Consider the following 27,843-nt stretch of genomic DNA (forward strand, 5'->3'; position numbering starts at 1 on the left):
TGTGGCTGGAAAAAGAGAAAATCATAGAGGCCATTTAAAATGATTAAATCTGAAAATAAGTGTGAAGACTAATGCAGCACTCATGTTGTCAAACAAGTGTTATGTCATTAAATACCATTATAGTGAGGATTGGTGACATTACATTTTGCAGAAACTTTTTTTTCAAGCGACTAAACATTTTCTTTCCACATACACGGGAGAATTAATTCGGGGTTCCGTGTCTTGCTCAAGCACACATCGACAGGTGTACAGGGTCAGGGATTGAACCACAAACTCTATAACTTAAGGGCCAACCCGCCCACCATCCCCACATCCAACATTAACCCTGATATCCCCACTTCAGGTATGGCAGGGGACCTGTCACATGTAATCCTTTTGTCTCTCACTCTCCATGTTCCTTGTTGCTCTCTACAGATCTACCCTGTTTAAGGCAGAGTAGCCACATAAAAACTGCATATTGGAGAAGATCTTTATGAATTTGTATATTTGTTTATATGGACATGCATTACTTATACTCTTAATTGTCCCCATGATGTGAATGATCACAGAATTATAAACTATGTTCCTCTCTACTCTAATACCAATACAACGACAGTCAGATGACTAGTTAAAAATCAAGAAGACAGAATATACAGTTGTAGTGTATGTTCTCATGTTGTGGAAACCACGACTGGTCAATATCTGATGTTTGAGAAAAAGGCTTATAACTGCTCTTAAACTTCAACACCTCATAAATATATGTTATGCCTGATGCCTGTCTGTACTTCTAGATTAATATCACAATTAATTATCTTAAGATGACACAATAAATTTGAAATAAGGAAGATAAAAGTTTTATCAGTCACCTGTCAGGAATGCCCAGCCTCTTAACACTTCTGTAGACGGACAGAGTATTGGCCACATGACGGTAGTTGAACCAGAATCTGGATGTACACACCTGCGTATCACACACATAAGATGCAAATGGAGAAAAGCCGATGTGTCAGGCATAAACATGTTTCTGCTGCCCCCATCATTTATGCAGAAAAACAATTAGCATGTACTCAGCCTCTTGCAAAGATGCAACATCAATGAATACTCACCAGAACAGCCCAATTGTTAGTATGACCACTGCTGAAGAACTGCCCTGCGTTGTCCTGAAAAACAAGAGAGGATAGTTCTTAATCTGGTTTCACCCATAGACTGTAGGTTTCACCTCGTATAAGCATCCAGACTCAAAAAAGCAGCTAGCATGACAGTACAGGAGGCTAACACTGAGGTGACATTTCAGGAGAAATTCAACATAAAACAAACACATTGGCTGGATATTCATAGCTGCACGCCAATATACTATACACTCACCTCGATGTTAATGCTGTTCGCTAATAAAAATATTGAAAATAAACTCAATAAAGTGAGGACTTTCATTGTGCAGCACTATTAGCTGTGTCCAATAAGGAAGTGAAAACCGGCGGCTCCGCCCAGCAAACGCTTCCGGTAGGAGACATTTCAAAACAAAAGCTTCGAGATGGAGAACGTGAATGGAAAAAAATCATACATTTTTAAACTTGTAGAAAGAGAGCATTGGGTAAACATCATTATCAGTAAACTGCTCCACCTGAGGATCAAATGCCAAGACATTTTATGTTCGAGCTGCTATGGTCTTCTATGGTCGAGCTGCTAAATCACCCGGGGTGATTAAAAGCAGAAAACCACAGATACATAAACAGTCTCCAAGACGTAAATGCATTGCATACATGCTAGTGACAGAAAGAAAAATAACCATATGAATGAATGAATTCAAAACTCTGTAAAGTATTTAAGAGATAATAACTGTACAAAAGCAGATCCTTTTAGTTGACCGTTATAAACATGCTAATGTACATGTATAAATATATGTTACTGTCTTTCGTAAAAGTCTTTTGTAAATAGGCTATAGTTTGAAAACAGAACTATATTGTTGCACGTATAAAATGTATTAAATATTAAATGCATATATGAAATGTGTTTTAATTAACTTAATATTGGTAGATCAGTGCTGATAAGATTACTGAGAGTGACTCCTAGTAGAGGCTGTTTGTGGTTGTCAGATGACACAGCTTGTGTATGGCTTATCATTAAATGTACAGATGCAGAATTCTTCCAGGAGTGAACAAATCGATTTTAAAGCTAAAATCAATAGAAGCAGGATTATAATTCATAACAGTAAGTGCACATATGGGGACCACTCAATGGGATATGACGGGAGGATAATTTAATGGACTTGCAAATTGGACTTCATAGTGTTTTCTCATTCCATCTCTAGCAAAAGTGTTCATATTCCTGCAAACCAGTTGACTGCATGTCTCGATATGGTCATACTATATCGCTGGTTAGCTGATTAGACATCAAATGACAGTGACAACTTTATATTCAAATGCTCTCTCCAGCTAATTGGTAAGGGCCTTCATAATGAGAAGTGACATTGATATTGCAGGCAGCAGATGTCAAAATATGTGTCATGTTACTGCTGAAGAGTCTGGAAGCCCTGCATATATTTCATGTAATTCTAATGTAACATTACAGCGTAGCGAGTAGAAGGTCTGGTGGAAAAGCAGCATCAAAATCAGTTTTGACACAGCGCAGGGTGCCTTTACAGGTCTGCCAACAATTTAATTCTCTGGGCATCTCCAACTTCTGCTGCTTTTTGACCTGCAGCATCACCCTCGCTTTGCCTGCTCAGAGCTCAACATAGTAATGCCTCCTCCAAATGCATCACTTCAGTCAAAAATTTAAAAAGGACAGATTGTGTGCCAACAAAACAGTTCTCAGTCGCCTGAATCTCATCATTATTCCATTTTCAATCCATCTATTAACATTTTACTGTGAGGCTCTTTGGTCCTCGGCAATGACTGATTCTTGGTCACGCATGAAATGTTTTTCAGTTGGAATGAGCCTCACTTTCTAACACACTGAAGTAATCTACAGTTGTTCTGTGATATAACCAACAAGGAGAAGTCAGCTGTCCAGTTGTCAAGAGGATTAGTGGCCTATAAGAATCAAATCCTATGGGACAAACCAGGCAATCAATCTGGCCTATTCCTGTGTTGCCTAAAAAAGCATTGTCCATGTGACCAGTGGAATTCAACTTTTGAACTTTTTGATTCCAAGGAACAAAAACTAAAGATATACATTGTTATGTAAGTTAAATGTTGATCTGTAACCAAAGGCATGCATCCATGGCTGCATTTAGCTGCACCAAAAGGTTTAATTGTTTTACTTTGTACCTATGATGCGGTCAATCAAATATTTTGGGATGTTATGCTTATCCTAAGTTATGACAAGTTATTTAGTTAGTTAGTCATTAGTTTTATTCTATGAGACACCTTGAAATAGTGTCAAGATGGTGAGCTTGAGGGTCCATTGTTGATATCGTAAACAATAGGTTAAGAATACAAACAAGGAATTAAAGAAATACTCAGGAAGGATATGAACAGAAGTTATTTTCTTTATCCATATTACCCAATTAAAAGCACCTATAGATTACTGTAAATCACATTTTTATAAATCTTTGCCCAATGAGCCTTCTGTGCCTTATCAATTAAATATCACCACTAAGTTCACAGGCTGACTGTAAACGATCAAAGCACACCGAGGCGGTGCGTGCGTTTTTTGGCACTGCGCGCAACCTCTGTGCACACATGGTGCGTGCTGGAAGAGGAGCGCTGTAGGAGGGAAGACGGACGAGCCACGCATCCGCATCACAGAGGAGGGTGGCGCGGTGGCATCGCCTGCAGGAATCCAGTTGTAAAGTGCACGCACGAGGCAAAAATGCGCTGAGGGGAAGCTCGGTAGTTAACAAAAGATTACCTTACGACACTGAGACACCTGAGGGGGAAAAAAACCCGCCCCGGACAAGTTCAAGTATCCGACTGGAGATGAATACCAACGATGCCAAGGAGTACCTCGCGCGGCGGGAGATACCTCAACTATTTGAGGTGAGAGCTGTTGTGCGCTTCGTGGGGATGAGATGGTCGTGAATGGTCCGCTACGTGCAGATTTGACAGAGTGATTTTTACACATCGATGCATTGTCAGAGTCACGGAAGAGACCACTTTATGATATGTAGCCTACTACATCTTGTTATGGCTGATGGAGGAGCGAACATGAGCGTCTCTCTGAAAGCTTCTTCTACCTCTTGATTAAAATAGTGGTTTAAATGGGGGAAACTGCTTCCTTAAACTGTGTTTTATAGTAGACTACTATGCAATCATAATTAGCCAAACTGCAATCAAACGAAATAGACCGACCTCCTCTCCTCAGCGTAATTTGCTTTAAATTGACGTGAAGCAGCATCCTATATACTATTCTCAGTTGAGGACCATGATGAAAGCCTAGTGTGTCAGCGCGTGGCAAGTCCATAATACATTTTAGAAGGAAAATACAATTATGCAGCAAAAACATGATCATATGACACCTAACTCAAGGATTATTAGCGATATTAAAACATATCACAACAAAGTAGGCTACAATAAAGCCAGCAAAACCTCTCTTATTAGGAAGCATAGACGGGACTTATAATAATGAAGTATCATTCCTTTCCCTTAGAGGATTGAACATTGGCTCATCCACTTAATTAGACTCAATCCCAAGTGCAGTGCAGCTAATGTATGCAAGAAATCACTGCTTGTTTATTTACAGCCAGTTCAAATTACACTTGAGCAGTGTGAAGTGACACATCATCACCTTAACTGCAATGTAATTTTACTGCTTACAATTGCTTCTCATATAAAAGGATGTTCATTACAGTATCAACCAACTAAATAAGATCATGGAATTGTTTTCTGTTGAGTGAAGCGTTATGTTTTCATGCTGCTGGCAGTGGGAGTTGTTAGTGAGGAGGGGTGGAGATGAAGAAGGAAGTCCCAGAGGAAGGTATTGTTTTAAAACATTCAGGGTCCACGGGACAAATGTCAGACAAACATACACTTTTGTTTCGGCACGGAGTTAGTTCTCACAGTTCATCACAGTGTTCGGCTTTCCTCCTCGACAATCACAGGTCATCAGGGTTCTGTGTGTATTTGCCAGGCTGTGTCCAATTTTAGGGGCTTCAAAATGAGTTGTTCTGTTCCCCTGTTGGAGCCGAACCAAGGTAACCACGATCTGCTCTTCAAAACTTTTACCTATTAAGGCAGGCTGTTCACACCGTCACACTGTCACATTTTTTTTTTTATTTAGTGATGCCAAAACAAACATGTTCCTTCCTTTTATTCCCCATCTGTACTTTATGAAGTTCTCCTCCATTGTTGTCTCCAGAGCCTGCTGACAGGTTTAATGTATTACCGCCCCGATGACCCCATCGACTACTTGGAGGGCTGTCTGAAGAAAGTCAGGGAGCTTGGAGGACCAGACAAGGTGCGGTGGGATACCTTTGTGGGCCAGGAGAAGAAGTCCCTTCCCCCTCTCAATGGCGGCCAATCACGCAGGTCCCTCTTTAGAAATGGTGAGCCGTGAATTCTGATTAAACAACATAGTAAACAAAGTTAGAGCTGAAACCATTAGTGAGTTTAGTCAGAGACAGAACATTTTGATAACCAATTAATTGTTCAAGTTGTGTTTAAAGCAAAAAAAAAAGCTTAACATTTGCTGGTTCCAGTCTCTTAAATGTGAAGATATCCTGCTTTAGTTTGTTTTATATGATAGTACATGTAATTTCTTCAGTTTGGGAACTTTTGTTGAGGACAAAAGAGGACATTTAAAGATGTCACATTAGACTCTAAAACTTGTGATGGGCTTTTTGAAAAGACATTTTTGAAATGAAAACATTTAGTTGCATCTTAAAACCACATCTAATTCTACACCTTGGGACTTTATTCCATTATGTTTTGTGTACAACTTCTTTAGTGTCTGCTAGGAGCCAAAATACATATTTTTTGGCACTTGACTTCTTTCTAAGTATTCTGGCAGCCATGTATCTTCCTCTCCTACACAACCACGACCAAACTGTCTGAGTGTTTGAACTAGAAAGGGTGTTGACATTTGTACCGTACCCTCATGAGCCCCATTGTAGATACACTGTTAAAACTGCTGCGCAGCTCTCGGATATACTAGGGGAAGACTTTCAGAGCAGGATGAGCTAGGAGGCATTTTTTCTCCAGCTACAGTGTGAAGTGCAGCTGTGCGCATCACTACCTTCAGATAGATTTAGTTTCCCAAAAGTGCCAGAAGCCTCTGTTGAGACACCAGAGCCTCCACAAACATACCACGTCCAAAACACCAGCTACAGAGTTTAGAAGCAACCACTGCTGCTACCAAACCTGTGAAAGCAACGTGTTCAAAAACAGAATCCAGTGTGCAGCGCTTCGCCTTGAACATCCCTGTGCTGCCTCCACTGATATGTGGATTTGTTGGCAGCCTGTCACCGTACACTAAAAGACAGATGAACGTGTGCAGTTAATAATTCACATGAGAGCAAAGGGTTCTCCATTCATCAGTTATCTCTTACAGCTGTGGTTTCCAGCACGTCTAACCAAAGCGGGGGGCAGTACTGTGGATGCAAAACTTGGTTTGAATTTGCAGAGCAAAGTTGACTCCAGCTATGACACTGCTGCTGTTGACATTTTCAATTTGCTCTGTTTTATAAGGTCTATTATATATTTAGACATTCACTTCTTTGTTTGATGATGCGTGTGAAGCAAGGCATACATGTGTGAGTATACATTTGTTTTGCATCCTACAGACATATGACTCATGCCACACAACCATGCAGATAGAAGAGATCTTTTGTTTTTACAGATATTTTAAATTTTTTTATTTGATAGGTGAGAGGAAAGAGGGAGAGAGATAGGGGGGCAACATGCAGCAATGGTCTCAGGCTGGATTTGAACCCGGGCCTCTGCAGTAAAGGATTCAGCCTTGTACACTGGGGGCACGCTCTACCAAGTGAGCGAACCACACCCCCAGAAGAGATCATTTTTATGAAAGTGAAATCTTCACTTTCTAGAAATGTTGAGCGTTTACTGCTTTGAGAAATTCAGGTTTATCCCACTTCTCTTCTGATATTGGTAAAGATGCCTGAAAGCTTTGCCAGCTGCAGCGTGTAGCTGCTGGGAACTGAAGCATAATCTGGGATAGAGATTCCTGTGTCCCACGATTCACCTCTCGGCTGATAGCTGAAACTCAAATCTGTCATGTTTCAAAGCGTTTGCTGTAAGAGAATGCTGCTCTCGCTTCCTGAGTTATTCCTATCATGGCCTGATTGACTGTTCACTGTGTTAGAAATGTTAAGACGGTAAAAGTAAACCTTTAGGTTCAGGCAGGTGGGGCAGCATTTGTTGTAATTTGCAACCTTCTGAATATGTTTTTCTAAAAATGTTTCATCTCAGTAAGAGATGTGTCTGTGTTCTGCTTATCTGTTTGCATTAAACATCATCTCTGTTCTCTTCAGAGTCAGCAAAACTTCTATTCCCATCTCTAGCGTATGTATTATTATTGTTAAAATTGAATAATCAACACCATCTTCATCCTTTTAATACAGCGTAGAGAGATAACATCGGTTCTACATGTAAATGATAGCAGCTCTGCTTCCTTGGAACAGCATGCAGTGATGATTTCTATCTTAAATGTGTTATAATCAAAGCATTTATCACCAGTTACAGCTGTATGATTACCAAACTGAATGAGTCATTGAGTTCATCACTCTAACAATTTTATGTATTATTTACTGTTACTGTTTGATTGTTAAAACAGGCATGACCTTTCGTATGTGTGTGTGCGAATGTGTGTGTGTGTGTGTGTGTGTGTGTGTGTGTGTGTGTGTGTGTGTGTGTGTGTGTGTGTGTGTGACAGTGTTGCCCGACAGTCCCAATTTTCCCTACAGACGGTATGACCGCCTCCCTCCCATCAGCCAGTTTTCCATCGAGAGCGACTCGGACCTTTCGGAGACGGCAGAGCTCATAGAGGAGTACGAGGTGTTTGATCCATCCAGACCGCGACCCAAAGTCATCCTTGTCATTGGTAAAGGACCAGTGCAGCAGATGAAAACACAATAAAAATATAAATATGTCCGCCTTTACACAACACAAGAAGGTGAAAACTTTGAGGCAAAATTGAAGGGAGAAGAAGTCTCTATTTATGGTTTCCACATCTGACGTGTTAGATTTGAAGCGTTCATCTGGATTCCAGCTGACTCATGTTTTCCTTTAGATAACACAAAGCAGTAAAATATTGTTTTATGTGTAAACATAGCAAAACACAGTGTATTTTGATGCTTCTGATGAGAGCTTTATTCCATTTATATACAAAGGTTGACAAAAATAAAAAGCACAAGTTTATATATGCCTCGCTGGTGATCTAAAAATAAATGGCCTGGATGGGAATCTACGTGCGTGCGTGTACACTAGCAGCGTGTTTTTCCTGGTATTTTGAGTGTAGCCCCGCCTCTCGCTGTTGTTATCAGCAGGGGAGATCTTGTTGCATGTCACTCACTGTGTTAGATACTCATGCTCTCCCAATCTGGTTTCCTTGATGGGCCTGCATTAACCAGTCAAATACATCCATTGATCTTTTAAATTAAGCATGGCAGGCGCGCAGTAAAAGTAATGACACTGGTTATGCTGGTCTGACAGTGGTTGCTATTTATAAACCCTCTTGGACTTAGTTTGCTTAAGGTGTCAATGTCTGTTAAAAGCTCTTGAACCTTCTGACGGCCTTCAGCTACAGTGTGTTTTGCTTTTTGGTGTGTACCTGGGATGTTCACACTGTCTATAGTGTGGATGATATAGTTATTTGTCCTCACAGCACAAAGCCAGTTCCTATCTCGCCTTTGTGAGCACATTGTGCCCTATTTTAAAAGGGATGGCAACAGCTGTCGTCTCTTTGGAGGATCAAGGCACATGTTTTGTCTGTTGGGTTTGCAAAGAAAGAAATTGATAAAGAAGTGTAATCAGGAGGAAGTTGGGAGAGGATTGGGTCGAACATTACGAAATACGCGTATATAAGAGATTTGCTAAATACATTTTAGGGCGTCTCTCTGATCCCCCAAAAGCCGACTCGTATAGAAAGGGGTGTAACGCGATGAATCATACAAATGTGGATAAGACTGAGAGAGAAAAGTCAAACTGTGCCTATGTTACACCTCTGCACACCTGGCTAACTGCTACATAAAGTGGTCGTGATTGACAGAGTTTCTTAAGAAGTTACAAAAATGGTCGGACACAGCTTGTACATTTCTTACATTGGAAGGGTGGTTTTCAGACAGGGCAGACGAGGGTCAGGAGGTTTCAGGGTGTTAGATGATTTGACAAGGACTTTGTTTGATTCACACGGAGGCCTTAATTGAAAATTTAAACCCTACACATGTGTTCCAAACCTATCCTACTAGTGATTATTAACACCAACTCTAAGATGAACTCCAGATGTGGAGTACCTGTAGGTTTCTTTTTACACAATTACAAGCATCTTTAGGAATTTAGTTTTCCCTTTAAGGACACCTTGCAGTAACTTCTCTCACACTTGACTGTCAAAATGTGACTATCTAAATTAAATCCGAACAACTAATAAATTAGCAATCACTGATTTGTAATGGGGTTTTTTGCACTTCTTTCACCTCATCCCTAAAAACACATTTTGACAGTAACACCATGATGGAATAAATTACCCACACAGCTTGTTCTCAAGCTAATTTCACTTCTCTCTGGCCTGGCTTTGAACCAGGAGCAATTTTGGAGCAGCTGACATTTCTATGGTAACAGTAGCAGCTCTGAAATCCTGGAATTAAAGACAGCAAATCAGCATTCAGGTTGTCAGCCGGTTTTTACAGGCACTTATACATGCTTATTATCATCAACTCATATAGCATGTCTTCGAGATTCCCTATGGGAATTTGAATTCCAAAATATCTACTTTATGTTGTTTTAACAACTTACACTTTGTACTTTTGGAGGAATTTCAATATTTTTATGTGTAAAGTAAGATGTCACAACAAGGGGGAACATGACCTGTATTGATTGTGATGTTTACCAGACTATCCAACATCAAACTCAGAGCTGTCTTCTCCTCTGAACATCCTTTTTGTTGAGAAGAGGATTTGTTAGTATACAGTATGTAGGAGGTTCACACATACCTGTTTCTCTCATCTGCCCCCCCGAATGCCCTTCTCCCCCGCACATACACTTACAAAACACACACAAGCAGTCGCACACAGGGAGCGACACACACAAGTCTCACATAGTCTGGGCTTCTCTCACTAACGCACACATGCGCCTACACTAACACACCCACACACATACTGTTTCACACTCACACAGACACATTTCACACACACGACAAAATCTCTCCCCAAAACATCAACAGCTCTCCCTCTGTGCCTAGGTGGCCCTGGCAGCGGCAAAGGAACACAGTGCCTGAAGATTGCAGAGCGCTACGGCTTCCAGTATGTGTCCGTGGGCGAGCTGCTGAGGAAGAAGATGATCCACAACGCCACCAGCAACAGAAAGTGGAGCCTGATCGCTAAAATCATCACCAACGGGGAGCTGGCACCACAGGTAGCAGAGAAGGAGACAGGGGGTGTGTGTGTGTGTGTGTGTGTGTGTGTGTGTGTGTGAGACAGAGGAAGGATGAGTGCATAGTGTGTCCAGTCACTAGCAGGTCATTATCACAGCGTGCGTGTAACAAGGGACTAATTAGCAGCGTCCAAATCACAAGCACGCTGGCGAGAGGGAGGCTTATCTGTCTTATTAATATCCTTCTTTGCAAGACAATGACCCTGCTTGGGAAGAAAATGGGCTCAGACCCCCTGTGGTTGTTTGCGCTCCATTCATTACACAATGCTATATGAAACGCATATGACTTCCCAGGTTAGTATATGTATGAAGTTAAGATTACAACACCAAGTACAATTTAAATTAAACACAGAGGGAGGACTAAACCATAACACAATGATATAAATAACCTGAAAGGCGGTTTATCATGTTTAAGCCCATTAACTACAAATAAGATACACTTACTGCTAATAAATTCAGACAAACCATCATTATTTATTGGTCCAAGATTAGATTATCAACACACAGTGACGCATTTGGATTTCAGACCCATAATCTGTGGTAAAATACTAACTAGTTTTTCTTCAGTGAATGGCACTGGCTCAGGAGCCATCACAAGTGGTTGTAAGAATGGTCTTTGGCATTGGATTAGGGTAGTGATCTCCCCCTCACAGTTGACCATATTTCCATACATACGTCATGTGAGGACACCTTATCAATTTATATATTTTGATGAAGAAGACAAAAGCCCTGGAAAAAGTTAAAATTTAAAAACCTTGATTGTAGAATATTTTGTTACAAAGGTAGGTCAAAAATAAATCTCTATGTCCACAAAGCAAGACAATGTGTTGACTTGAGAAAACAAGTTTTATAATACAAGAAATGACCAGGAAGTTCACTTAATCTTGTCACAACATCCATGTTTGCTTATCGTTTGGCCTTCAGGTCCAATTTCGTGACCATAAGTAGATCATTAATGCAACTTTTTTTTTATCCAACTCTCAAAAGTCTGATGTTGGAGTACCAATAAACTCACCATTGACATCCATCCATTCTCACCCACCTATCCTGCGTACAGGGGGGCTGGAGCCAGTCCCAGCTGACATCAGGCATACCCTGGACAGGTCGCCAGTCCATCGCAGGGCCACACACATAGACAAACAATCAGGACAATTTAGAGTCAATTAAACTAGCCCGCATGTCTTCTAGAGCACCCAGAGAGAACATGCAAACTCCACACAGAAAGGACAGGACGACCGGGGTTCGAACCCACATCTTTCTTGCTGTGAGGCAACAGTGCTAACCACTGCACCAGTTTTAGAATAAACAGTGTCATTCACGGCCCTGTGCAGACTGCTGGCTAAAGTATGTCACTTTGGTTAGTGGTTTGGTTGCCATAAGGTCCAAGTAAACATGGCCCATATGAGGATAAAACGTATTCTTTTTTTCCAAGTTTGTCTGGGTACATTCAGATTAACATAATGAAAATACGTAGGTGGGCACCATGATGCAAGCGAGGTACATGGCTGTAACACGGACACCACGCCCCCGCCTGCATCGTGACTGGTATTTCTTAGCTTGTGTCCCTCTCATGAATTATCCTCAATAACTGCCAACCTCCTCATTTATCATCCCTTCCTTGCATATCTGGCACAACATCACATCTCCCTTCTGGACATTTACCTGATGTCAGTCCAGGAACAAGTTAGATAAACAGAAAAGTAGGCCAAGTTACAGACATATTAGGTATGATTAAGGGACTTGTGGCTGTTAGGCATTTAATTTCCTACCATGATTAGTTTAGCATTAGAATGTGGTTTCTTGATGATTCTGTATCTAATGATGAGAAGAAGAGGCAAAATACTCCTGTGTACATGAGAAGACTGTTTCTCAGAGGCTTTAAACAGGAGCCTTGATGACAGCATCGCTTGTGTAAATATTGTTTTTATGTTGTGTTAAGTGACATATTAATGATTCACATCTTGTCTTTTTTTACTGGCAGCGAAGATTACGTAGATTTTATTCTTTTTATACCATTTTATCCAAATAGTTTCATCAATTATCTGTTTAAATAGTAATAGCAGAAATTACAAACTGCTGTAACCTGTTTGTTTTAATTTGTCAGTCAAATATAGGTTGACGGAAGGAACCTGGGTGTTTACGTCGAGAGTTATGTTTTTAAGATCAAGTTAAAGGACGTTTGTTTGACATTTTCGGAAATACGCTTATTCCCTTTTTATTTACACCACTCCTGTTGGATTATTTTCCTATCTTTATTCAAGAGTGTGGTCGAGTTTGAGGGCATAAATGAAATGCCATGCTCTCAAACTGAAAGACCACGCTCTTGATAAAGATGGAGGAAAATATCCCCTACACTCCCATGTCCGTACGGCAAATATGAAGCTACAAATGGAAGGCAGTTTAATTGAACAAAATAGACTGGAAAAAGGGTGAAACAACCACCCCGGCCTGATGTCACTGTGTCCAGCGAACCACATCTTGCCTTTTTACACATACGTATTTGTGCTGATTTAAATAAACAAGATATACTGTGTTACTTAATGAGCTTCAGAGGTGCAAGTAGGTGGATTGTTTACTTTTGTATGAAGCCAGGCTAGCTGTTTCCCCCTGTTTCCAGTCTGTTTGCTAAGGTAAGCTAACCAGCTGCTCACTGCAACTTCATATCATGGATATGATAGTGAAATCAATCTTCTCATCTAACCCTATAGGCAAGAAAGCAAATAAGCATAGTTCCCATAATGTCAACCCATTCCTTTAAAGATGAGTTTCTATAATTTTCATTTCTCTCTGCAAGTAGGCTGGAAAAAAGTCATCCATGCGTTTCTGCGTGTAGCCGGGAGTACTGTGACTGTGCTCAGCTGGGATGCCCATTCAGTGCTGTAAATGATTCAAAATGCAGCACACAGTATCACTTCAGTGACTCTCAGCCAACTATCAAATCAACTTGAAGTTCTTGCTGTTTGTCTGTAAACTCGCTGCAGGGTCATGTGACTCAGTGACTCCGAATATTTCGGAACGTCTGTTCCCTCAGAAATCTCTCGGGTCTTCTCACAAGAGGACATCTCCCAGTCTGGTGTAGAATTAAAGACTGATAGCACTTTTGCTTTTATATCCTCAGACTGTGGAAACAGTTCTGATAAGATGGCTCAGCAGGATCCAGTGCCTTTTAAAAAATCATCTTACTTATAAGGTGACTGAGTTTTAGTACTTGCTGACAATCATTTTCTTTTAAAAGCACAATGTAACAAAAGTTGTGTATCAATTCCATACTAATAATATGCTATACTAATTGTCACAGTAGCAGTTAGTGCACCAGAAGTTAACGTACCATTTTACAATAACAGGTAATGATGATGGAGTAGCGCACCGGTGGATTTCAATCAAAGTGGGATTTTGGAAAAACTACTTCACAAAGAGAAAGCAAAATGTTTCCATCAACAGCTGGATTGGTCACTTTTCCAGTGTGACCACATTCCGACTAAAAGCCTTGAAAGTCCTCTCTTGACCTGAGAAACGACAGTTTACAAAACATACTCAACTTAAAGTCCACTTCCTGACTTGTTCCCGAGCGTTTGACCCTGACACACAGTCTTTTTCAGCAGATGGAGTTGCTCAGTTGTCAGAGAAATTAAGATGTTCAAACTTACTCTCCAGTCAAGTCAAGATTGAAACCACCCTAAGAAGAGGTTATGGAAAGCCAACTATCAATCCAATACTCCTGTCCATAGCATGAATCCTACTTTTTGCTAAAAATCCTATACAATGTGTGACATTTGTTAGACTGCACCTGTTGCTGCTGATGCAAAATTATGATAATTCATTAGTGTCAAAAATCTCAATGTACTGTTCATGATACCGTGTCCTACTGAGTGTTAATTAAATTATAATTATATGGAGAAGAGGAATAGTGAACATGGGAGAGATTTGGAATACGGTTTAAGTTATGATTTTCCACAGCTGCTCATCTGCTATATGATCGCTGGGATAGTGTTGTATATAGATTGTCTCTACTGGAGTCAGAGATGATTCTCTGGTGCCTGGCAAACAATAATTTCTGACATTGAGTCATGCTTTGAATCGGGGGCTTTTTAGTTCCGCTCTTCTTGTTTTATCTTGCATGCATACATTAATCTGTTGGATGGATTCTAGATTAGGTCTAATCTCTGTGCAGTCTGCCACTGCTGTTATTCTGTGGGTGGAGGGAAATTAAACGTCTGTGTTACTCAGTGTTGTGCACAGCCACGGAGGTTATTTTTAGATCGGAGCATTGCTCACGTATCTCTGCCATATCGCATGATGCATTTTGCCTGGAGAAATACATTCAAACGTGTTGACCTCCTCCAGCCACGAGGAAGGAATTGATGCTAAAAGATGCTGGCACTCTCCAGTCTCAAATGCAATCAAAACAGTTGTTCGGCTGCATTCGGATATATTAAAGTACAATTGGATAAATCGAATAATTATGTTCTTCAAAATGCTTACATATTTTTCCCTTCACATTATTTATGACTCTAACTCAGCTACTCATTATTCATTTTCAAGGGTGTTTAACTAATCTACAATCTTGACAAATCGACTCTGGGAATTGCAACAACATTAACAAAACTAACCTCCTTTTTCATGCTCTTGCAGGAAAAGCAGACTTTAATAATAATTAAAACTATAAACTTTTTTGCTTTATCATTTGTAGCCGAAATGTCCTCTGACTCAGACCTGCACCCAGTGTTTAGCATTTGAAATGTGACAAAGTGAAGTGTGACTTTGGAAAGCCAGAAATGCAAGCATCTGGCTAATTGTTCAGTTAATCGTGCTGATCATAAATCCAATAAACTGCCTGCCGGTTTTGGTAATATTTTGTTATCAAGCCGTAGAAATGATGGTTCTTGGAATTTGCACACAAACTGAAGCGGAAGAAGAAGACGTACTTTTAAAGTGATGATACTTATGAATCATGTTGCTTTCACTGTTTTCCAGGAGACAACAATAACTGAGATCAAGCAGAAGATCATGAAGATCCCAGATGCTAATGGTATTGTCATAGATGGGTTCCCTCGAGATGTCGGACAGGCCTTGTCCTTTGAAGACCAGGTGAGTTTTACCTCTAAAGGTGTTTTCATACTTAAAGGTGTGTCCATACGTCTCCTCTTTTCAAACACGAAAATCTTCAGTTGTGTGACAAAACCAAATGTCACATTGGTGAGTTCTGCGAATATGGAGAATAGGAGTCTCTCAGTTTCTAACTCACATTTCAGTTTTTTTTGTTTGTTTCGACCACATATTTTGATACTATCTTCAGTTCAAATTTAAAGTTGACACTTTGTCTTGTCTGCAGACTAAAACATCCCTTTCTTACCCACTATTTGGTATCGTACATGTTAACAACCAAGTCATTTAGACACATAATATGGATAGAGCAGCTGGCTTTCATAAGCAAAACCCAAGACCCTGTTTTTTTGTACTGGGTTCGAGGTTTTCAGGACCTCACCTTAGATAACAACTTTCACACCTCAGCAAATGTGACAAACTCTCAAAGGAAACCGCCTCAGGAACTGAAAACCTCTCCAGTCAAGACAACATTGAAACCACCCTATGCGAAGGTTATGGAAAGATGACGTGTAATGCAAAAAGGTCATAAAAATTTTGTAATCTAATTTTAGTATTCTATGCATATATGGGACATTAAACTACTTTTTATTTCCCATTCACTGCATTACAGGTATTTCAACCTGTGACCTGCTGGAACACAATGTTTTTCTTTAGACATGTAGACATGTTTTAGAGTCACTGTGTTATTTTGTGATCTAGACACAGCAAAAGTTCTTATCTGTCTGTCCAACACACAAAGAGTTATTCACCTGCTACAAGACAAATATGTAAATTAGTTGTTTGCACAAGGATGGCAGCATTGGTTGCTCAGTGGTTTGCACTGCCAGGATTTGATGCATTTGATATTATGTGACTTGTAGCATCTAGGGGTCACTGTCAGGACATTTAGACTTATTGTCTATACAATAATGTTTTTGCATCTCTTTTGCATCGGTGTGGTGGACTGAATTTGAATTCTCTGCATGTTTTGTGTAGGAAAATATATACTATATACAGTTATAATATCCAACAGCTATTTATACATAGGTTTTTCTACAGAATTAACAAACAAGTTATAATGTGCTTATTATGTGTGTAATGTGAGCTTTAGAGGTGCAGATTGGTAGATTTTTTGCCTTTTTCATCGGCTGCGCCAGGTCACTTTTCACTGTGGTCCCGAATGTAACTCAACAACAGCAACAAAAATATTTTCCATGTTATTTTGCAATAATCTTCATGATGCAGCCTGTCTCGTAGGTCTTCAAAGATTGGAGACTACTCACAATAATATTGCAACATTTTGTTTAAAGTTCACGTAAAGTGACCCCCCAATGTTACTCAGCCTGCCTGCATTTAGGGAGAGAGAGAGAGAGAGGGTGAGTGCATTGCTCACAACTTCAGGGTTTATCCACGACTTCTGAATTGTCCCTAGCAAAATTGTAATCAATACATCTAAATATAAATGTTGTCGGCCAGTGTCTGGTCAGTGTATTTGCTACACAAAAAATGGGCCAAAGATCGGCCCATAAAGCATCGGCCTATACTGACATTGGGCTGGCCCAACCACATCTCTTACAGCACCCACTCCCTCTCCCTCTGCTCGAGCTGTTTATTGTGTTGTGGACCAAAAAAAGTAATAATTTGCCAAATGCACAAAAATAACCTATATGTAGATATAAGCTAAAAAAAATAATAAGCTACTGATTACTGCATTACATTCTATTATATTTTTATATTCTAAATTGTCACCTACCACCTAAATTTTGTCATTCCCTTTATAAAAATAAAGACATTTCCAACATAAATTGGTGCAGAAAATGTCTCCAGAATTCAGGAAATTAAGTGTTTAATGCTCAAAATCTTCTGGGGGAGGACCCCCATACCCACCTATTGAATATTTCATCAATAAATAGTTCTTAACTGAATTCAGATTAATTAAGCTAATTTATCATTGAGGTAAAAAGGTGCCATATGCACATTTAGACTTTAGGCTACTTCTGGCATACCTGCGTGTATGTAGACTCAGCTGGGATTAAATTAAATGAGATAAGTTGATCTACAGGAGAAACATATCTGACAGCCTTACTGCATTATATTACACTATATTCTTTTTATTTGGAATTGTCACCTGAGACATTTCCTCAATAAATTGGTGCAAAGAAATTCACCAAAATGCAGAACATTAAGTGTTTAAAGCCCAAATTTTTCAGGGGGAGGACCTTATTAGTATTAATTATTATTAGTTGTAATAATAAAATTCATAAGAAATGTAGGCTATATATATATAATTTATTGTTGCTTTATAGACTTACTTTGGGTAGCACAGAAATCTTTCATGTTTCTCACCTTTGTATGCAGCCAGGCTAGATAAGTAAATGATATAGCTTTACTTATGATTTTCTAGAGCTGCTCATCTGCTATATGATCGCTGGGATAGTGTTGTATATAGAATGTCTCTATGGGAGTCAGAGATTGTTTGATGCCTGGCATTCCTGTGAGAGCTCAGACATGAGAGCAGAGCCATGTATTGAATAAGATGCTGATTCATGTGTGCATATTTTATCATTTTTCAAAAGAGGATAAACACATAATTTGTGGGAACAGCATCTAAACTCTGATTTCCCAAGGCAGCTAGTGACAGACATTTCAGAGATAGTGTTGTTAGGAGACACCTTGAAAACTTTCTGGTGCGCTACTAACTGCGGAGCACAACCATAGCCTACGAATGCTGCTGCACAGCTCAGTGTGCTCGTCCCACATTATAGAAATGAGGTGGTCTTGCTAGCATTAGTCCTCTTTCACAGGTCCACTTGTGGGGACAGCAAATAAACCACCAAATAACCAGACTGTCTGAACTTACAATAACCTCAGCACACCGTCTGTTACGCACATAATTCAAATCACAACATAAAGAAATGTACAAAGTGCCGATCTCACAGTTGGGACTACGCAACAGCTTGGTCTGAACCAAAAATGGATGCCCACTGGAGGACACTAATATAGCTAATCACTTTTTTACCAAGTATATACAAAAGTTAAAACAAACAGGGAAGATATATATACACCGGTTTCTTAGCAGAAATGAAGTTAACTATCAATTGGACTTTAAATTAAAACACCCCTTAGGTGTCCTGGGTGTAATGAAGAATAGTGTTATTATTGTCAAATTTACCTGAATTTATTATAAAAAGAAAGAGTTTCACTATATCAGTTCTAATTTACTGTAGAAGCTGTTTTAGTTCAGTTCTCAATCAGCAGCATACATTTCCCCGAAGGATCTCTGAAGCATTTTGGCAGCTTACAGTGGGTCCATTAAGAGTGTTTTAAAGTGTTTTGAGGACATTTTTTCAAAGACACTGACTGATGGTATTTGGTTAATATTTTCTTTTCTTATTGATAGATTGACTATACAGTGTTATGGGCTAGGCATTTAATTTGCATCTGAAATGTAAGCTCTAAACCAGTCTGTGTTTGCAACTTCAGCAAGACTGTTTGATCTAGTCCAGAGTGTAATATCTTATGTCAGCATTGACCTTGAGCTCACACTGTTTCAGCTGCTGCTGCCGGTGCTGCAGCTAATAAGCTATTCAACAGTGAAACATTGCTTTCCATTTTCTGCCCAGTCACTGCTTAATGTACCTGAAATGATCAGGTAGTGGCTCACCAGGCGAGGCCTCTGTCAGACTGTTTCACAGTCTTTGTGTTGTCAAGCATCTGTCCTACTAAGTGTTCTCGAGCAAGACTATGAAATACCTGGATGTTTTGATCTGTTTCTGAGGATCAATACAGCTTTACCTGTTTTGTTTAGTTTAGTTTAGTTTTAGTTGTAAAACAGGAAAAGAGTGCATTTTAAGAAGGTGTTTTCTATGAAGAGTTGCAAAACCCATTGACAACAATGTAAATTAGCAAAGCAATAATGATAAATGATTAAAGGCATTTGTAGAAACTCTGACAACCTAAAAGCTTTGATACAGTATGTGTTATATAGCAGTGTTTTTGTCTATGCTGCAGTCCCCTAATGGAGATGTATCTTTTACAATGGAGTGGCCAATTGTGTGACGCAACAGTCGATTGCTTTTAGGATTGATCTCTTATCACATTTAAACTCACTTAACATTATCAACTTTTAAATGAGCACTCGAAGACTTTTAGTGGTTGGGGAGTGGGTTGGGGTTTATCTGGGTCAGTGCAAATAAAGCCTGACTTTATAATCTGGTCATTTCAGCAGCATTACAGGGAGTCCCATTTGGACAGGATTAATATTCCAGGAGGTGAATGTTTTCCCTACTCAAAGTCATTGTTCTAGATGGTACTGTATTTCAGCTGTTGTCAAATTACCAGGGGTGGTTCATAATTCACAAGGATATTTTGCATGAAAAAGCAAGTGAATGTGGTCATGATTCTTATTCGTTTAATGTTAAAAAGGTGTATTATTTAGTTTGCTTAATATCATATTACTGATTCGTGTGAGGGAAACTGGAATTTGTCCAGTCCCTCCCAGATTGCAGTTTCAGTGTAATTATTGTTGCCCCAAATGACTGAATTAGTATTGTTTCTCACAAATTTTCCCAAAATGTATGTTGTTTTTGTGTTTGGATACATCTCTGCAATATTCAAGTAAGCTGTGAACATTAGGATTGTTTTAAGGAATCATGAATAATAACATCCAGCGAGAACAACATGAGCCTGTGCCGGCAGTTAACTAGCGATGTTTAACACGTTGCCCTCAATTGAGTCTGTAAAGTAACTTTGGTGCTTCCTGCATCACTGTGTAGCACTGCCCACAAGGTCCATAAATCAAATGCTTAGTTTAGATATTAGATTTGATATGGCTCAGTTTAGGTCACTTTTAAAGGGCTCAATTGAAGATACACATAACAGCAGGACAAATGCTGCCTGACAAGGAGATTCTAGAAAACAAAGTCCTACACATCATCACGTCACATACCCATTATTTGCCTTTTGAATTTTTTGTATGCTGAAAAATGCAGCAATCTAAAAAAAAATCTCAAATATTAAGAGAAATTGGTTGAATTTGTGTTGATTCCTGCAAATCAAGATGATATCCTGCATCCTCCACATCAATGGTCTCACACAAGGATAGGACTATTAGCCTAGTTCTATCCACGTGTGAGTCTGTTGATGTGTCTGGCAAAAAGGTTTTCTGGGCTTCAGGGCATAACATGACTTTCACTTTATTTAAAGCCCCTACAGCCACAAAGTTGCTGCACAGAGCTTGTTCGAGCCCTTCTGTAGTGGGTGCATCCATCAATGGCCATGTGTTTTGTTAATGTGTCACTTAAGGAAGCGTTGAAGCAGAGCATGAATGTAAATATCAAACAGCATTACAGTCTACAAACTGTGGCTCCCCGTCGGCTCTGAATGGGGATTAAATGTGTGTTTGTGAGCTCCTGCAGTGGAAACCAGATGGGGCTCTTCTGGGGGTACCGTTTAGTGAAATATGGTGTGGAGCTTTTTCTCATCGTCTTGCCAGTAAAAACATGTAAATGCCTTATCAATGCAGGCAGTCATGCACAATCGGCTGGTTGTATAAAGTCTGTCTGCTCCAGTCAGTCATGTGAACAAACAATCTCTGTCTCTCTTTTCACGATTCGTATTTTACATCAATTACCAACTACACTTACTGTATAGTAAATATATGAAACTGCCAGGTAACTGATACCTGCTCATGAATCCACTCACAAGTCAATCAATTGAAGTCACACAAACTGGGTGGGGGGTGGAGGGGGTAAGACATATGTAGAGAAATAAGACACACAAGTGCATGCATACACACACATAAAATACACTGAAGAAGAGAGATGCATAGATTTGATGTGCAGTAGAGGTATTTGTGCAGACACAGACATTATTAAGTGGATCAGTTATCAGCCGTCATGTGTCGACCCACATTAAATACATTTTCTTTGTCAGTGCCATTGTAAAAATCTGTTAGTTACATTCATTCAGTACCGCCAGGCTACCAAGTTCGCTTTTATGCCACAGCTAAAAACCTGCTTTGGGAATCAGTGGTTGCAGTCAAGTTTTAATTGCCCTGTTGAATTTGCATTTACGAATGGATCAGGATGAGTAATAATTTAAATCAGAGTTTAGACAATTAAGTCAGAAATACCTACTGCAGATATGATGGAGATTAACGTTAGGAGCGTTAACATTTACACTCCTGCAATGAAATTCTCTTGTCTTGGCATATGTATTTACTTTCATTGCAATATTTTTGTAAATTTATCTTAATGGTTTTATTCAGATGAATAGGTGTGGGGGGTCTACCTATCTTAACAAGCTGCTGTCAAAGAGGCTTTTCCACCCTAAACACGAGAAAACGTAAAGCTTTTGGCTGCATCGGTAGAAAAATGTCAACACCAGATTTTAAAATCAAGTATCTTCTTTATTTTAATTTCTTTTAGATTATAAATTAGCATGGATTTCTTCAACCTTTTTTTTAATCAGAAATACTAAAATCATTCTTCTACTGAAACCTCCATGCATACCTGATTTCACAGCAAACTGTTACAGGCATTGCTTATGGATTCTTTAGCTCATCACACTGTGGACGGCTAACCCTCTCTCATGTCTTTGTTATACTCTCTCGTCTCTCCAGTAATTATACATGCTTTCCGTCTTTTTGTGGAGAGGCCAAGTCTGTGCACAATGAGCGCTCGTAATGTCATTGCTGCTGTCTCCCAGATTGCCTCGCCTGACAACAGATTCCACTTAGTACATGTTCCCTGTCTGAAAGCTGCACATTGGAAACCAAACAAAGAAACAAGCTGATATATGTGGCTGGCTCAGAGAATTGATTTCTAACCAGGCAATACTCACACAATCACACACTTCCCGCTCATGTAATGAGCTCACAATTAAGCTATTACTATGGTTATTATCAGCAATTCCAGCTGTTTCAAACATGGAGCAGATTAGATGTGTTTAAACATAACTCCCCTCTGCGTCTCCACATCAGCTGAGGCCGTAAATAGAAAATAATAAACAGGCATTTCCACATTCAAGGAGCCTGGAAGTCTCATAATTAAAAATATTGTCCCATCTCTCATCTTATAATTTAGTAAATTTCATTTTGTAATAGATAACCGCAGACATTCAATTCAGCTGAATAGAGTTTTTTATTGTCACAATTTTATATAAATTGGCACATAAAAGGATTGCTAAAAGGCTTGATGACAGTTTGCAAATGGGCCCCGGGGTTAGATAAGGTCCCAAGGAAGTTCGCTGGAGATGAAATCACGTAGATAACACAGGTTGTGTTTATAACCGTGTCCCAGCAACTGCTCAAAAACAGCTCGTACAGTCGTTGATGACTGGACAGGAGCTGATGACCGCTCAGCCTATAATGCAAATATGCAGCAGTCCTGGGATTTACAATGGAATTAAGTGACAACTGGTTATTAAAGGGAATTTTGTGCGGCTCAGGAGCTTCTATTTACAGTTAATATTTTCCTAAAAAGACACTAGACTTGAATCGGTCAAAATTGTTGTAAAGATGCAAATGGAACATTTCTCATGAAGTATCAGGATCTAAAAATGATTTGAAGTAGGGTTAGTGCATTAACAATACAAAGGAAAAGGTTCAGAGGTAGCAATTAAATGTTTTGCTTAATTACCATTATTATGGAATGCAAAATAACCAATTTAGTTTGTTATATAGATGTATGCACACATTGTTTGTTGTTGTTTTGTTTTGTTTACTTTATTGTGCCCCCCTCCACTGAAACAAACCTACAACCTTGTGTGCATTAAATATGGAGCCAGAGCTAGGAGACAACATGTAGCATCTTGTTGTTTAATCCATACAAAAACCAAAGTGTAAAAAGTTGTTATTTCACGTGTGCCAGACTATTTCTATGCCCAGCACAGTCACTTCAGGCCATGCTAGCAGTATTTCCTGTTTGTAATTTTTAGTCTTGCTAAGTTAAGCTAGCCATTTCCTTTAGCTTAATGTAAACACTGGAAACAGGAGGAAACGGCTGCTTCACTCCAAAGTTCAAATACATGTACAACTCCAAAGCTCACTAATAAACAGGTTGTATCTTGCTGGTTTAATTTGTACAGAAATCAAAATGTTATGTGCTGTAGCTAATCGCCTCATGGCTGTGGGTAAGAACATAGCACACGAACATCAGAGTAGAACTGATCTTCTCATTTCAAAAGAGAAAGCGAATAAGTGCAACTCCCAAAAGGTTGAACTGTTCCTCAAAGGGTTTTTTTTTCACCTCAGTACTGCCTGTATCTTAAATAGCAGGACCTTATGGGTATTGTAGCTTTTACTGTGTTCAGCATATTGTAATATTAAATTTAAATTGAATGGAACAAGAATGAAGCTTCAAGTTTGTTTTTACAAAATCATTTCAAGCCTATACCAAGAAAAAAATCCCCAGTTGCTAAGAAACCTTTCCTTTCAGCATCCAGTTAAAGTCTGACAGTTGAATCTGATCATCATTTATCAGAACAAGTTCCTCGGTTTCAAAGTGCAATCAGTTGTCATATCAGGAGCTGCTTGGCAATTTCCCCGTAGCCCTTTCTAGCCATGTGGAGGTGTACAATTTTGTCTCTAGTGTCTTTGGACAGCTCTTTGGTCTTGGCCATGTTAGTAGTTGGATTCTTACTGATTGTATGGGGTGGACAGGTGTCTTTATGCAGCTAACAACCTCAAACAGGTGCATCTAATTTAGGATAATAAATGGAGTGGAGGACATTTTGAAGGCAGACTAACAGGTCTTTGAGAGTCAGAATTCTAGCTGATATTATACTTGCAGCTGTATCATACAAATAAATAGTTAAAAAATCATACATTGTGATTTCTGGATATTTTTTTTTAGATTATGTCTCTCACAGTGGACATGCACCTACGATGACAATTTCAGACCCCTCCATGATTTCTAAGTGGGAGAACTTGCAAAATAGCAGGGTGTTCAAATACTTATTTTCCTCACTGTATATTCTCCTATATAATATTAATAATTTTCAGTTACAAATGTTGGAAAATTTTATATATAGAAACATATCGTTAAACATAGAGAAGCTTGTGAAAGTGCAAAAGGGTTTTCTTTTAGTAAAATGTTCAGATTTGTGTATTTAAACTAAAGCTTACGATGAGTTTTGGCTGCAATAGATTATTTTAATTATTGATTAATGTGCCAAATACAAATAATTTCATAATTTGGTGGATACAATATCAGAAACAAAAAACAGCCATCAAAAGTTCCCAGAGCCCAAAATGTTAAACACTTTTTGCACTTGAAAATACTAAAAATGTTGGATAGACTTTTTCCAAGCAACCCAAGTGTCTTGCTGGTGTGAAATGTCCCAGTGAGCGGCTGCAGACACGACTCAAATGTTCTTCATCTTCGGTAGCAGCGCAACACTAAAGGTGTTATAACATTTTGTGGAAGTGAGGGTGGAATATACAAATGCAACATAAAAATAATTATCGAACATACAAAACTAATACAGACACCATTCTTTTTTAAGACTTGTACAAAATAAGACAAAAACTAGGAAAAGGAACTCTTAACAGAGAAACAAAAGAAGGAAGGCTGAGCTGTGATTAAAGATGAAGGGCCGAGACAGATGCAGAGGGATAGAAAATAACACTCAGCTACAAAGAGTCTAGAAAGAAGGGAATTAGTGCAGATACAGTGTGTAGACACAATGATAGAATAAAAGATAATTTGACCCATCATAGTTGTTGGCAACATGGATGTCATGACATACAGCAAACCAGACTGATTTAGAGTCAGTTCAAGAGGAGCTTATTCAACTATGTGTATCCTGTCACCAGCAATTAGCTTCAGTTGAACATTGTTGCTAGTAGCAACCAATAATGGCAAAGTTTCATAGCAGTTTAAGGGAAGGTAAGTGATATAATCCAATGCACTTTTAGTTAAATTCAGCTAATATTTCCTCATAGCTTGCTATCTCTCTGTTTTGTTTGTGCTCTAAAAAAACAGTTTTCCTACACAGCCTTGGCTCTGTGAATGGAAAACAAAGAAAGTGGTGTGGCCTCACAACATTGTTCCAGCCAAAAAGCAACAGTTAGTGCTCTTGCCCAGGAGCCTAGTTCTTACTTACTGCTCTAGAAGTCATTTTTAAAACAACCTTGGGTAACTATTGTGAAGTACCTCATCTTTTTCACAGTCATTGGATTTGTTGTCCAATGCTGCTTGCTTCCAGTAAAGATTTCAAGGCCAAGTGTGTTTAGCTCACTGCTTACAGTAGCTGTGCAACTATACATTTCTAATGTGTCCAACGGCTGCACTTTGTGCTTTTTGAATTTATCTCATTACAGCATGTACAAAATAACAGTAACACCATATAGCACCAAAAAGTACAGCCTGTTGAATTAACTCAACATTCTAAGTTTGACAATGTAAGTATCTAAGATGGGGCTATTGCATGATTTTATTTATATATACTACTGTTTTTGTGTCTACAACATGTGTTTTTTAAACCAATATATTAGACTGACTCACAAAGGGACTGCTTTGCAACTCATGCATTTTCGCAGTTTCAGAGGAGAGTTTTAGTGTCCCACGACATGTGCCTGAATTACAGCCTCAGAGGCTTTTCCACATGCCAGTTTTGGAGAAAATCCTTTGCATGATTTGTCAAGCCAGTCAAGCTAAGCACAAACAGTCCCCTCTGAGCAGCTTCAGTCCACAAAATATTTATAGAAACTTTCAAGGTCTGATTGAGTGATTCATTTACTTTCTGAATGGCTATCACTCAGACTCTGTATTGCTTTAGGCATCATATAGTTAATAATCTGCAAGGTTCATTGCTTTATTTTGAATCCCATGTTCCCCAGCGCAGTGTGAGCTCTGGGGCGACCGAGTGATCCTGCTGCTACTTTGCCCTTTACAACATCACAGCACCCATTTATGAGCCGCCACAACCATCCCGCTCCTCTTTATAGCTGCCCAGAGAGACCTTCTATCCCTTCATCCTCCCTTCCAGCCTTTTTACCTCCACTCCTATCGACTATGGAGATGCCCGTTCAAATTCCTGTCAATCTACCTGTGAGGATGTCTAATCCACAACACACACAGATCTATCTATCAATGTTGGCAATTGATCAGTCATACAAAGTGATTTATCAAGGTAAAAATGCACTGGTTACTCCCGCTCAGATATGAGGATTTGCTGCTTTTCTCTGTTCTAAGGCATTGTAAATTAAATACCTCTGGGTTTGGGACTGTTAGTCGGACAAAACAAACAATTTGTACTATTGTGTGACATTTTACTGACTAAATGGTTAAGAGATCAATTTTAAAATATCAAGACTGTATTTGATAATAAAAATAATAGTGAGACAATGCCAGTTGGCCAAAGGTTGTGACTGGTAATCGATCCGTCATCTTGTCCTTTAGCTAATAACTCATCCATCGTGATGGCTGTAACAAAGAGAACAAAACTGAGCAGAAGCCACTTTGCTGTAATGCTGTATGTTCAGAGTGGACGCCATACCTCTCTCTGCACATTCATCTCTAACATCAGAGAGAATGTAAAATGTTTTGACAAGAATTAATTAGTGCATATTGCAAGTGCACATGGCTTTTATCCACCTCCTCTGCGAAACTGAGATTTCTGGAGGCTGAAGGGGAAGTTGCCAATACACTATTGTTATGTAATTCTTCTTTTAGCAAGCTGACAAAGCTTTCATGCTTTATTGCGGGCAAAAACAGTCTTTCATTTACTGTACAGTTGCACCCAGATACATATCCGGTTAGAATAAGCAAGAAGTAAAGGCAGCATTTACAAAATCTGTGTAAGTTATAGTTGAAGATTGAGGTTCATCCTTTATTACCATCACAGATGAAAGCATTTCTGGTCACTGCAGGACAACATTCATGGACAAAAATAACCTCAATACGAGATATAAGTGTGGATTCACAGTTAAAGGGAGAATTTATTTTATAGAAAGGCCACAGTTCTTGGTCTCGGTGACAGCCTAGAATGTTGTCAAGATTGTTCTTGTGAAGACACTGAACTGGAGCTGAAATGATCAGTTGATTATCTAATTAGTTTAATCATCATAAAATATATCTGCAACTGTTTTGATAATTGATTAATTGTTTAGGTAACTGTTCAAGTTAAAATGCCAAACATTACCTAGTTCCCACATCTTTGTCTGTTGGTTGGGCGATAAAAGCAATTTCCAGACGTCACCATGGGCACCTTTCACAATTTTATCTTCCAATCA

General features: G+C 39.2%; 1 protein-coding gene and 1 long non-coding RNA gene across 2 annotated transcripts in view; one reads left to right on the forward strand and one right to left on the reverse strand.

Annotated features, from left to right (window-relative positions):
• Positions 1–844: 844 nt before the first annotated feature.
• LOC123973143 lies at positions 845–1,500 on the reverse strand. The gene is made up of 3 exons (XR_006825540.1): positions 1,342–1,500; positions 1,083–1,136; positions 845–937 (listed from the first exon to the last, which is right to left on the reverse strand). It is a non-coding gene; the product is annotated as an uncharacterized LOC123973143 (long non-coding RNA).
• A 2,258-nt stretch (positions 1,501–3,758) lies between these two features.
• Positions 3,759–27,843, forward strand: part of ak5 (adenylate kinase 5) — a 79,443-nt gene continuing 55,358 nt past the window's right edge. Inside the window, exons 1-5 of the mRNA XM_046051983.1 lie at positions 3,759–3,956; positions 5,275–5,461; positions 7,807–7,974; positions 10,330–10,502; positions 15,495–15,608. Of these exons, the coding sequence (XP_045907939.1) occupies positions 3,897–3,956; positions 5,275–5,461; positions 7,807–7,974; positions 10,330–10,502; positions 15,495–15,608 (702 nt within the window). The 5' untranslated portion in view covers positions 3,759–3,896. The remainder of the gene's footprint in view (positions 3,957–5,274; positions 5,462–7,806; positions 7,975–10,329; positions 10,503–15,494; positions 15,609–27,843) is intronic.

Source organism: Micropterus dolomieu, linkage group LG06, assembly GCF_021292245.1.
Source record: "Micropterus dolomieu isolate WLL.071019.BEF.003 ecotype Adirondacks linkage group LG06, ASM2129224v1, whole genome shotgun sequence".
In the NCBI taxonomy this organism is placed as follows: Eukaryota; Metazoa; Chordata; class Actinopteri; order Centrarchiformes; family Centrarchidae; genus Micropterus; species Micropterus dolomieu.